At 32.1% G+C, this 13,740-nt stretch overlaps 1 protein-coding gene across 4 annotated transcripts; it reads right to left on the bottom strand.

Annotated features, from left to right (window-relative positions):
- Nucleotides 1-367: 367 nt before the first annotated feature.
- LOC139493079 (uncharacterized) lies at nt 368-13,012 on the bottom strand. 4 transcript variants are annotated; one of them, XM_071281237.1, is made up of 3 exons: nt 12,932-13,012; nt 3,289-3,726; nt 368-1,289 (listed from the first exon to the last, which is right to left on the bottom strand). In XM_071281237.1, exons 1-3 carry the CDS (start codon nt 12,977-12,979, stop codon nt 828-830), a joined length of 948 nt encoding a protein of 315 aa, XP_071137338.1. In that variant the 5' UTR covers nt 12,980-13,012; the 3' UTR covers nt 368-827. The 4 variants fall into 4 exon arrangements, with proteins under 4 accessions (XP_071137338.1, XP_071137350.1, XP_071137328.1 ...); XM_071281249.1 differs by having other exon boundaries at nt 3,289-3,723; XM_071281227.1 differs by lacking the exon at nt 12,932-13,012 and adding an exon at nt 5,273-5,360.
- Nucleotides 13,013-13,740: the final 728 nt, after the last annotated feature.

Here is a 13,740-nt window from a genome sequence, read left to right as displayed (position 1 = left end):
ATGGTGTGGAATAGTCAGTATCAAAAACGAAACTCCTAACGGGCTCGTCTAGATATTCCACATGATATAGTCAGTATCAAAAACGAAACTACCTATAATTCTATATATATCTACTATATTTAACATGTTTAACTAAAAGTTTTTTTTTTAAATATGTATTTGAAAACTTTTTTACTATTCCAACACTCAAAAGTTCATCTACTTTCGACGTAGATTGTTTTGTCCAATTATATCGTTAAATAAACTTTATTTAATTGAATATATTTAATACACGATATATCTATAACTTTGATATTCATTTGCTGGAGTTTTTCATCTTCACCTGAATGTCATTCTGCATGGCATGTTTGCTTGGTAAATATTTCGATTTTTCACAAAATACAATGGACTTTAATCAAAAACCAAATTATCCTGGTTATACCAAAAACAATCGAGTCTAATGTTTATAAAACAATTCTCAACGCTTGTTACACAGCTAACCTAATTTCTACAGAAAAACGGAACAGTTTATTATAAAGTGTTCTTAAAATTCGGTTTTCGTACGATAAAAATTCATTTCGATAATTTGAACATTCTTTCACATAACAGTAGAATGTTCCAAGTCCATAATACATCATTACAGTCGTTTATTTAGCACAGTTAAAAAGTTATTATCTTTTGCGCTTTGCAACTGAATCATGCCAAATTTTCCTTACGTTTATAAGGAACCCAAAATCTCTAATAAATACATGTATTTAATGTCGTGAACTATAATCAAATCTCATACCTTTTCTTGTTATCTATTTAATCCCCCCCCAAAAAAAAATGCAATTTATCATCGTTTCACTTTAATCTGAAACCGAAATACCAATAACATGTCCTACACTTATTGTTGGGTTTCCTTTCACAATCATATGATCTATATTTTGTATGATTACTCTCTCTGGATTTAAAAAAGTACCATTTTCAATGTCTAAAACTGTTATGCTTTCATGGTTGCTGACCAAGTCTGTTCTTGGCTGAAGTCCATAACATTTGGATTTTAATTCAGCAACGCACAATGTCTGTAAACTGTTATTTTCAAGGTATTGGTACTCGGAAAGGCGTCCATCTTTAGTTCTATTTGAATTATCTGAAGAATAGTCTTTATCTAATGTATCACTAGTATTTGACACCTCCTCTGCGTTATCTATCGTAACTGTTACACCACCGTGTTTTGTGTAAGATTCGTTGCTACTTATTTCACCATTATTGCTTTTGATCACAGGGGTTGAAGCAGAATCATAAGTTGTATTATTCGTCGGATTTGCCTAAAACAGAAAACGAGAAAAAAATCTATTTAAACAGTGCACACGCTAAAATGTCTGGCCTTCTTTACTAACCATTAATGTTATGTTGAAAGTCAAAATATAAAGCTTTACTACAACCATCACATAAACTTAACATGATCAAAGAAAATGGGGTCAAGGTCATATGAAATTAACAAGAAATATATGTACACCTTACAATCATTAAATGCACTAAATATAGTTGACCTAATGTTTAACCAAGAAAAATGAATATTGACCAATGAACCATGCAAATGAGGCCAAGGTCAGTTTAACCATAACAAGGCAGACATGTACAGCTTACAATCATTCCATACAATACCTTTTGCTTATAGTTTAAGAATTCACAAAAACATAACACCGAGCAATGAACGTGAAAATGAGGTCAAGGTGAAATAAAACCTGTAGGAATGACATATACATTATAAAATATTTCCATTCACCAAACGTAGTTGACCTATTGCATATAGTATTGAAAAAAGAGACAAACACTCAAATTTACCTTTAGTTCTGAACCATGAAAATGAGGTCATGGTTAGATGACACCTGCCAATTTGACATGTACACCTTACAATCATTCCTTACACCTAATATACTAGACCTATTGCTCATAGTACCATGAGATATGGACTTGACCACCAAAACTTAACCTTGTTCACTGATCCATGAAATGAGGTCGAGGTCAAGTGAAAACTGTCTGACGGGTATGAGGACCTTGTGAGGTACAGACATGCCAAATATAGTTATCCTATCACTCATAATAAGAGAGAAATTTACGTTACAAATTTTAATCAAGTAGTGACTGAACCATGAAAACCAGGCCTAGGACAATGGACATGTGACAGACGAAAAATTCAAAACATAAGGCATCTATATATAAAGTATGAAGCATCCTGGTCTTCCACCGTCTAAAAATTACAAAACACATAACCCTCCCCCTGGAAGTTAAATAGTCTTTCTCAAGCCTTATGGCTTTAATCACGATTCATCGAAGAAGGCATTACAATGGCTCTTGTGCTTTAAAACGTACTTTAATTTATTTGGATCAAAATATGTTTGCCTCTAAAACTAACGTGCACGCCCGGGTGTTTTGACATAACTGTAGCTACGCGCCGGCGAAAATACAAATTAAAACAAAATATTTTAGAGGGTAACAGACCCGGAGGCTTATTACCTTGTATTCAGATGCCTTATGTAAGGAAATTTACTTCCGTTATAAGTCCGTTGTCCTTGACCTCATTTTCATGAGGCAGCGGCTGCTTAAAAACAAGATTTTTTTATTTTTGTTTGTCTTTTGAATTTTCAACTGTTATGAGTAATAGACTAACTATATTTGGTATTTGTGTTTCTTGTTTAGTATACATGTTCGTAGGACAGGATTCATTTGATTTAAACTTCGTTCATAGATCAGTGATTATGGTTAAAGTTAAATGGGTATGACCATCTCTGACATACTGTATGCTGTAGGTCAACTATATTTTGTTAATATAACGATTGTTAGGTGTATATCTCAATTTGACATGTTTCATATTACCTTGACCTCATTTACATGGTCCATTGGTCAATGTTTATTTTTTGTGTTTTGGTCTATTTTTTCTTCTAATACTATAAGCAATACGGCCACTATATTTGTTGATTGTAAGACGTAAATGACTGTCTGGTAGTGTTCATCTGATCTTGACCTCATTTTCATGGTTGATTGGTCAATATTCCGTTTTCCTTAATAATAAGTTTCTTTCTTTGAATGCTTTAAGTAATAAGGTTTGTTTGACTATCGATCTGTTTGGTCACTTTACATTTCCTTCTATTAAACTTTTTTTCGGTTTCAAGGTTATAACCATCTGTTAAACAAACAATTCAATATTGAGTCCTACGAAAACTAAAATACCGGTAAACTCAAACTGTTTAGTGTACTTGCATCTTTTAATCTTGTTTATTTTTAAAATAGTAGATTTCTTAACCTATACACATAATATATTACCTTCGTTTTCTTTATACGTCTGCGCTTGAACACACAGTATAAGATGATGAAAGTAATCACTAGACAGAATGCCAATGCTAAGGAAGATAACCCGATTGAAATGCCATTAACTTTATCAAAGTGTTCCATGGTAACAGTCCCATTACAGTTTGCATCACAGTACTGGCATTCTGTTTTTGAAGAGTTTTTGTATCTTTCAGGGCATTCACGTACACACAATGGTTGCATTCGTTCATCCATATCAAAATCTTCAAATCCTTCAAAGGTTATGATGGATCCTTTTTGTGAACATTTCAAATCTGTAGTCCTTTTTATAATGAAAAAGTCTTTTGGGCATAACGACGTACATGGATACTTGTTGTCCATTTTGTTACATGGATGACAACATTCGAAACGTCGATCCACATTGTTTAAGCACTGGTAAGCACTTACATGCTGCTGAAACGAAAAAAAAGAGACAATTAATTCTAAATTTACAACACCTTCTTAAAGCAGAACTGGGGTTTAACAATTGATACACCTATCAATCGTCTGACTAAATAGATAGATACCAAAGACATGTTGTTTGTAGAAATGATCTATTTTTTTAAAACTAGGCGCAGACCATGACCATGGCTGTTGTTTTGTTTAGCATCAAGTTAAATTTTCAAATTCTACCAGGCAGACAGGAACAAACACACACACACATATATTTTTTCTTTGATATCTTAACTATTCGGATTCTATTATTATACATAACTAATTACACATCGATATAGAATGCTTAAATTTTGAACTAATATTAGTGACACGTTTCATATTTGCCTGGTATATTGAACCTGGTAAAGTGTTGCGATCTTATTGTGAGAAGTCTGAGATCGGACCACGAATGCAATCAAATTCAAGCCAGCTTATATATCTATGGAAAAATCCCGGTTTGCTTTATAAATAGGCAACACAAGGCGGAAATAACAAACAGAAATGTGTTTGTCAAAACGTTTGTTATTCCTTTACAATACATGCACTACACTTAACGCAAAATTCATGTACTTTTGTTGAAAATTACCCAAAAGGCAATTAATAAAGTAACATTCAAACATCATCATGCTATTATATTTGGAACTAAATCGTTAGTTCCAATAGTACAGTTTAGTTTAATAAAATAAACTTGACTGTGTTTGTTTGTTTGGAAAGGGTTAGATTATTTCAGAATTTTGTTAATTCTTAACTATAAATCAAAGTGAAAGGTCAGGCATTCATGTTTCGGTTAGGTGCGCTCCTGGTAAACTTTCTTACATAAATATCAATTATATGTTGCCTCTTAAGTGGAAACAAGTCTAAATATTGCACACAAAGCCTAAGGGAATTATACATTTATGTATTCGTGCTGTTGCTTTTCCCCCTGTGTTTGACCTCGGAAGAACTCTTTGTATCTAAATTTAAAAAATATTCATTATATAATAGTTAAAAAACGATAAAGGGGTTCATTATTTAAATAAAATACACAAAAAACACCATAAAAGAACCATTCATTTACGTTTATTCAATTCACACGAAAAACAAATATATCAATTTACCTGAGATTTAGCATGGTCAATCATTATCCATCATGATCAAAATAATGCGTTGTCTGATAATACTCATTTTGACCGACACATTTGGTATTTTTCATTTGTTCTGATTTTGCTAATAGAACGAATTTTACTCGACGATTTTTGCATAGATTTAGAAGTTGAATTGTATTTTATTGCATTCATTATCAGATACCAGATCTTTCACGATCTGATCATGTTATTGGCCACCGTTCTTATTAGTTCACGATCATTACATAACAGCCGTGTAATACACACATAATTTACCTATAATAATAAATTGTCCTGTTATTTAAACTGACCTATAAACCGAGACCCAAATACAATTTAGCAGATTCTTGGAGGAAAAAAACAATTCCGTCTATGAAGGTCCTTCATCAGTTATTCATGAAACAATTTCGTGATTAATTTACCTTAAATACATGGAAAAAAGCAACCAAAATCCATTTCAGTAGAGCCATCTGTAAAATGAGTTTTTTTTTTACCAGGAACAAACCGTTAAGCGTGGGTAGTTTTTAACTAACGTTATAAATAGCCTCTTACTGTCACGATTTAATAAACTAAAACTAGCTCCTGTATTGATATTAACTTAATTTGTTTTTGATTTTCATATGTTCAGAAGTGGATTTTTGGGGGGGGGGGGGGGGGGGTCATCCTCTTGTTGCAAATTTTTTGTCGATAATACAGGAAATCAATGAGACATGAACGCTTATCAACTTCGAGTACAATATATATTAGAAAATATAATATTATGGTTGATTCCATAAGGGTGGATTGATGCCACTTTATTAAAATTTAAAATTTACTGGATAAACGACTCGTTGCAACACAGGAAACATTGAAAGATTCGATAATACGGAAATCCTGACTCAAATGCACAATATCACCTAGTTTGTGTTTGTTTTAGCATTTTCCAGGAAGATGTCTCTGTGTCCCGACATAATATTATGACTCGGCGCCAGATATATTTTGCTCATTATTCTTATTGCTTCCAGCTTAGGCATGTTAGAATAAAGGAATATTATATATATATTAATTTTGAGAAAGTCTTTTTTGAAGTTACACTTCTAAAAACCTAAACAAATCACACTATCTCCATTTAGATGAAATATGGCAAGGAGCTATATATTATTTGAAAATAAGCAGAGGTGAGTATAATTGCCAATGAGACAACTATCCACCAAAGTTCAAATGAACTACGGTCGATGTAAGCAATTTAAAGACATTGAACAGTACGACCTTCAACAATGATAAAAATATGAAAAATGCAATCGAGAAAACAAACGGCCTAATATATAACAAAACAATTTACGAAAAACAAATATGAGTGACATAAACCAAAGACAACCACTGAACTACAGGCTCCTGACTCGAATCTGTGTAACTTTTATTCTAATTGGATTGGATAGAAAATATATTTACAGAATATTGCATGTCTGATTTTGGTTACCATAAGTGTTGATTTGCCTACTCCATTGTTCAAATCAGTGCTAACAAGACTTTGGGATAAACATGATGTGATATTATGAAAACCTCACCTAAATTTTTCGGTGAAGAATTTAACTTACTAAACTAAACTCGTTTGTTTAAAGTAGACAAAAGTAACATTTGCTGATGCCCTCAAAGATTGTCCTTATTTCATCTTACATTGAACTGAATCCAATTTCGCCGGACAGGAAACCCGACGAGTGTGTATGGGGAAAACCGGCCCCATGTCACATAAGGATGACAATCATCGCATATGGTTTGTTCTGCTGCTTATTAAAGCTATAACAACATAAAAATTGAAACCTTCCTATGCCAATTGTTTTTTTCTCTGAGGTTTGTACACATTTCAACTTTAATACACCAATGTCTAAGATTTCATACGAAACTTCAGTAATAGGATATATACTGAGCCAAAAAAGTTTAGCAACAAAAATGTGAAATTTTATTTTATCACAAAATCATAGCAACATATAATTTTAATAATAACAAAATGGAATTATGACATGTCAGAAGCAACATGAATGTTTATCACTCACATTCATGCGGATTTTCTTTGTATGGAGCGTGGGAGGGTCAAAATGCGAAAATGAGTATAGTGCTATTCAAAATCAATTTCTCAGCCATGCCCTAAGTGTACCAATGAAGGATTGGTAGGCACACCAGCAGCTGCCCTTAGTCAATGCACTACTTTTGTGGCCGGAAAAAAACTTGTCACGTGTTGACGTAAAGTGAAGGTAGTGCTCCTCCCTTGACAATAGTTTTTTTTGATCTACGATATATCGACCTATCCTGTGCAGTTGCAATTTGTCGATATCTTTTTGTTAGTCTCTTAACTGTTGCCGTATGCACATTAAATCGAGCCACGATGTCAGTAACACTCATTCTGCCATCAACCATTCCAAGACCTTTCTGACGGTCATTTTCGGGCAGGCCTGGTTGACGCCCCATGCAGTTTTTCCAAAGGTGTATGTGTTTTTCTTACCAATGGTGTGTTGCTGAACGTTAGTGAAAAAGAAATTTTTAATATCATTTTAAAAGTACAGGTACAGAAGGTAAAACATCAATTGCACGTGCAAAGCTGAAATGGTTGTTGCGAAATCAATCACCAGGAAAAAAGTACGACTGTTTTAAATTACAGGTTAAACTAAGGATTATATCAATGATGTTTAAATAAAAGAAAGAACAAAAAAAATTTTTTTTTTAAAAGTGTTGCTAAACTTTTTTGGCTCAGTATATATGATTATTTGTTAAATGAAAAAAGTTTGCTTTATTTCATACGATGTTCCATTAAGTATTATGAATCCATCGTTCCTTGGATCTGCTGTGATATAAATAAATGCTTTGTCATGGAACATATTTAATTCCGTGTTCTCAACATAGGTGTATATAACGGATTGCCGGTGAACATAGGCACTGATCCAATAAAATTCAAACGATTTTTACCAATACATTGGTGCTTATGTTGTGTTTCTTTTTTTCTTTCTTTTTTTAAACCTTATTGGTGAACTCTGATTATTGTATCATTCCCTAGCAGTAAAAAAAAGGCTCGATATAAAGGTGACGAATAAGAACACACTTTAGGTGATATGAATTTAAAAAGGATAAGGATGGGGGTACAAAATGAGCTTGACCTTTTGACTTTTCACAAAAATCTATTTTTTTTAACTTCAATCTCTATATCTTCCGTTATTTCTCGTCCAGTTCCATTAGAAACACAAATAAGAAACTACAGTACGAAAGTACGTGCATTCCAAAACTGTTTTCCGTTCTCTCACTTTAGTTTGTCTCTACCAATTGTAATGAAACTAATATACAATTGTTATGAAACTAATATACAATTGTAATGAAACTAATATACAATTGTAATGAAACTAATATACAATTGTAATGAAACTAATATACAATTGTAATGAAACTAATATACAATTGTAATGAAACTAATATACAATTGTTATGAAACTAATATACAATTGTAATGAAACTAATATACAATTGTAATGAAACTAATATACAATTGTAATGAAACTAATATACAATTGTAATGAAACTAATATACAATTGTAATGAAACTAATATACAATTGTAATGAAACTAATATACAATTGTAATGAAACTAACATACAATTGTAATGAAACTAATATACAATGCGTTTTACCACATAACACATATCAACTTTTGAATTTGATGGGGTCACATTTATTGTTATAGAGTTATGCCCCTCGGAATAATATTGCTATTTTTTTGGTTGTCTAACGTCAGTTTGTCTCAACCAAATGTAATCAGATGTTTACTGTAACCATGGTTTCCACTGATTTCTGCTGTAAACAAGTACTTGTTTAGTTGCTGGATTTTCCCCTCTAATAGATTGAGTTGAGTTACTGCTTGGTCATGAGCTGTGAGTAAGGTCTTGAGCTGCCGAACATAGTCTAGGACAGTAGAGTATTCCATGTTTGTATTGGTAGTATGTTAGCGAGAGGACTTGTTCAGTGATTGAATAACTTTCAATAATTTTACAAATAGCTTTCAATTAATTAGTATAGATAAAAGTAATTTATCAATTCATGATTAAAGATGAAAGGAATTTATTGTGTAATGATTGAAGATGAAAGACATTAATCAATTAATAATTGAAGATGAATTTTTTTTAACCAATTCAGATAAATTGAAGATAAAAAAAATTAATCAAGTAGTAGTTGAAGATAAAAGAAACTAATCTATAAGTAATTGAAGGTAAGAGAAATTAATCAAGTAGTAGTTGAAAGTAAAAGAAATTAATCAAGTAGTAGTTGAAGGTAAAAGAAATTAATCAAGTAGTAGTTAAAGGTAAAAGAAATTACTCAAGTAGTAGTTGAAGGTATCAGAAATTAATCAAGTAGTAATTAAAGGCAAACGAAATTAATCAACTAGTAATATTATTGAAAGTAAAAGAAATTAATTCATAAGTAATTGAAGATAAAAGCAATGTATCCAGTAGAAGTTGAAGGTAAACGAAATTAATCAAGTAGTAATTGAAGGTTTAAGATATTAGTCAAGAAGTAATCGTAGGTGAAATAAATTAACCAAGTTGTAAAAGTATGTTAGAGAAATTTGTAAGTATAATTGAAGATTACAAAAAATGTTTTAAGAAATAAAAATAAAAAAGAAATTGTTGAATAGTTTTAAGAAAAATAAAAATCAGAGAAAAATATTACACATAGAAATTCTGGAAGTGATATGAAAAATGCCATAATCCTTTCCTCCATGTTTTTTTTACATACTTGATTCGCATAGGATTTTTAAAATCATCAGGTTTAACGTATTAATGCATTGCGAAAATAAATATTTCATCAATGAAACTCCAGTCAGATATTCTCATGAATATCCTTTTTATATAAGATGCATTTTTTTTAAAGTCTGATAACGTTTTTTCGTAGGCAATACGTTTCAACTGAGGGACTACACAGGCGTCGAAAGGCGTCATTATGGAGTAAAGGTGTGGCGTCATTATGGAGGAAAGGGTTAATTAATTCAATTGTCTTATTCATCATCATGGGATGATAGTACTATATTTCTATTGGCTATGTGTTAGGTCTTTGATGACATACCGGTACACAGGTATGACTAAGAACACATCATCTATGGCATATGTAGTTTTTTCAATAATGTACAAAATACTAGTTGTTTTCACCTGAAAATCTGAAAATGCTTTATGTCAAATTGTATTACAATCCAAATCAAAGTGTCTAAAAATTTCAAAATGTCTTATGTTAAAGTTTGTCGCTGTTGTTATATTACAACAGGGCATTATAAAACAACAGTGCACACACTGAAATATCTTGTCTTCTTTATTAACTATTTATTTTATGTTGATAGTCCTAAATTTAAAGTTTTACTATAAGTATCACATAAACTTAGCTTGATACATGCAAATGAGGTCAAGGTCAGATAAACTAAATGAGAAATACATGTACACCTTACAATCCTTCAATACACCTAAAAGTAGTTGACCTATTGCTTATAGTTTCTAAGAAATTTGTCTTTCTATGTTGTGATGTTACACTATTGATTCAAATAAGGGTGAAGGTTGGTATCTATTAAAAAGTTTTAAACCGCTGCAATTGTTTGCACCTATTCTAAGTCAGGAATCTGATGTTCAGTAGTTGTCGTTTGTTGGTGTGGTTCATAAGTATTTCCCTTTTTTTAATCTAGATAAGACCGGTGGTTTTCCTGTTTGAATGGTTTTACATTAGCAATTTTTGGGGCCCTTTATTGTTTGCTGTTCGATGAGTGCCAGACTCCGTGTTGAAGACCGTACTTTGAGCTATAATGGTTTCCCTATGAGGTTAAATGAAAACTGTCTGACGAGCACGAAGATCTTGTAAGGTATGCATATACTAATTATCATTATCCTATTACAAAAACAAGAGTGTACACGCTGAAATGTCTCGCCTTCTTTAATAATCATTGATATTATGTTGATAGTCCTCAATATAAAGCTTATACAACAACTATCACATAAACTAAAAATTAACCAAGAAAACTATACATTGACCAATGAACCATGAAAATGAGGTCAAGGTCAGATGAACCAAGCCAGGCAGGCATGTACAGCTTACAATTCTTCCATACAACAAATATAGTTGACATATTGCTTAGAGTTTAAGAAAAACAGACCAAAACACAAAAAATTAACACTGAGCAATGAACCGTGAAAATGAGGTCAAGGTCAAATAAAACCTGCCCAACTGACATATAGATCGTAAAATATTTACATACACCAAATATAGTTGACATATTGCATATAGTATTAGAAAAAAAGACCAAAACTAAAAACTAAACTTTGACCACTGAACTATGACAATGAGGTCAAGGTCAGGTGACACCTGCCAGCTAGATATGTACACCTTATAATCATTTCATACACCAAATATACTAGACCTATTGCATACAGTATAAGAAAAAGAGACCAAAACAAAAAAACTTAACTATAACCACTGAACCATGAAAATGAGGTCAAGGTCAGATGAAACCTGCCAGCTGAACATGTACACCTTACAATCGTTCGATACACCAAATATACTAGACCTATTGCTTATAGTATCTGAGATATGGACTTCACCACCAAAACTTAACCTTGTTCACTGATCCATGAAATGAGGCCGAGGTCAAGTGAAAACTGTCTGACGGGCATGAGGACCTTGTAAGGTACGCATATACCAAATATAGTTATCCTATTACTTAAAATGAGAGATGATTTAACATTACAAAAAATCTTAACTTATTTTTCAAGTAGTCACTGAACCATGAAAATGAGGTCAAGGACATTGGACATGTGACTGACGGAAATTTCGTAACATGAGGCATCCATGTACAAAGTATGAAGCAAGCTTTCTGCAACAAAGTACCAGGCTCTCAGGATAAAGTTTGATACCAACATTTTTTATAAAAAGACCAAAACAACTTTACAGGATGCCACTTCCTCTTAAAACATCATATAGGAAACACTTATACTTGGTAAGATTGTTTACGTTCATGTGTAGCATGCTATTCAACTATTTTACCACAATTATGGGATTTTGAACATTTTTATGCCCCTACCATGGCAAAAAACTCAGACCAAGTTCAAATTTTGGTAGTGTCACATTAATTATTCTTCAGTTATGTACCTTTACAATGTTGTATGTAAGCAGGGACATCATCTGTGTCCCATGGACACAGATCCCATTTGTTTATTTATTTGTAAAATTGATGTTGATCTTTGACCTGAACATCTATAAAATTCTTCCTCATACCTACATCTTCCATCGGCATGAGTTCCATTCCAATCAAACAAGGGATAAGACGGCCATTTGTTTTGAACATACAAACATGCAGATGAACGATCTGACAGGATGGATGTAGCAATCACTATATGCTCTATAATTTGCTCAGGGAGTGAAAATCAGACTGAAACTGAATTCCTTTTTGTCCTCTAAAGTCGTTTATTTCAGTATAAATTCTAAAAGTTTATAGACATATTGTTTTTATTTATTTAAATGTACATAGGGAATAATGAATTTCCTAAGAAAGTAACTATATAAACATATTTTGATGGAATGTTGAGTTTTGATAAAATACCCATTCAGTTACGTTTAATCAAATCACACGGATAACAAATACATCAGTTTACCTGAAATTTAGTATGGTCAATCATTATCCATCATGATCAAAATAATGCGTTGTCTGATAATACTCATTTTGACCGACACATTTAGTATTTTTCATTTGTTCTGATTTTGCTAATAGAACGAATTTTACTCGACGATTTTTGCATAGATTTAGAAGTTGAATTGTATTTTATTTTAATGCATTCATTATCAGATACCAGATCTTTCACGATCTGATCAACATTCTTGGCCACCGTTACTTATTAGTTCACGATCATTACATAACAGCCGTGTAATACACACATAATTTACCTATAATAATAAATTGTCCTATTATTTAAACTGACCTATAAACCGAGACCCAAATACAATTTAGCAGATTCTTGGAGGAAAAAAACAATTCCATGTGTGAAGGTCCTTCATCAGTTATTCATGAAACAATTTCGTGATTAATTTACCTTAAATACATGGAAAAAAGCAATCAAAATCCATTTCAGTAGAGCCATCTGTAAAATAAGTTTTTTTTACCAGGAACAAACCGTTAAGCGTGCGTAGTTTTTAACTAACGCTATAAATAGCCTTTTACTGTCACGATTTAATAACCTTAAACTAGCTCCTGTATTGATATTAAAATTTGTGATTTTAAAAACTTAAAAACTTGTGATTTTCATATGTTCAGAAGTGGATTTTTTTTTTGGGGGGGGGGAGATGTCTCTGTGCCCCGACATGATATTATGACTCGGCGCCAGTAATATTTTGCTCATTATTCTTATTGCTTCCAGCTTAGGCATGTTAGAATGAAGGAATATTATATATATTAATTTTGAGAAAGTCTTTTTTGAAGTTACATTTCTGAAAACCTAAACAAATCACACTATGTCCATTTAGATGAAATATGGCAAGGAGGTGTATATATTAATTGAAAATAAGGAGATGTGAATTGCCAACGAGACAACTATCCACCAAAGTTCAAATGAAGTCGATGTAAGCAATTAAAGGCAACAGTACGGCCTTCAACAATGATAAAAACTCATAGCGTATGGACGGCTGTAAAAGGCCCTTCCATATTTAAATATGAAAAATTCAATTGAGAAAACTAACGGTCTAATGTATAACAAAACAATTTACGAAAAACAAATATGAGAGACATAAACCAAAGACAACCACTGAACCACAGGCTCCTGACCCAAATATGTGTAACTTTTATTCTAATTGGATTGGATAGAAAATACATTTACAGAATGTTGCATGTCTGATGTTGGTTACC

This window comes from Mytilus edulis, chromosome 1 (genome assembly GCF_963676685.1).
Source record: "Mytilus edulis chromosome 1, xbMytEdul2.2, whole genome shotgun sequence".
NCBI classification, from domain to species: Eukaryota; Metazoa; Mollusca; class Bivalvia; order Mytilida; family Mytilidae; genus Mytilus; species Mytilus edulis.
Note: the sequence above shows the minus strand (reverse complement) of the source record. Positions and strands in the feature narration are given on the sequence as shown.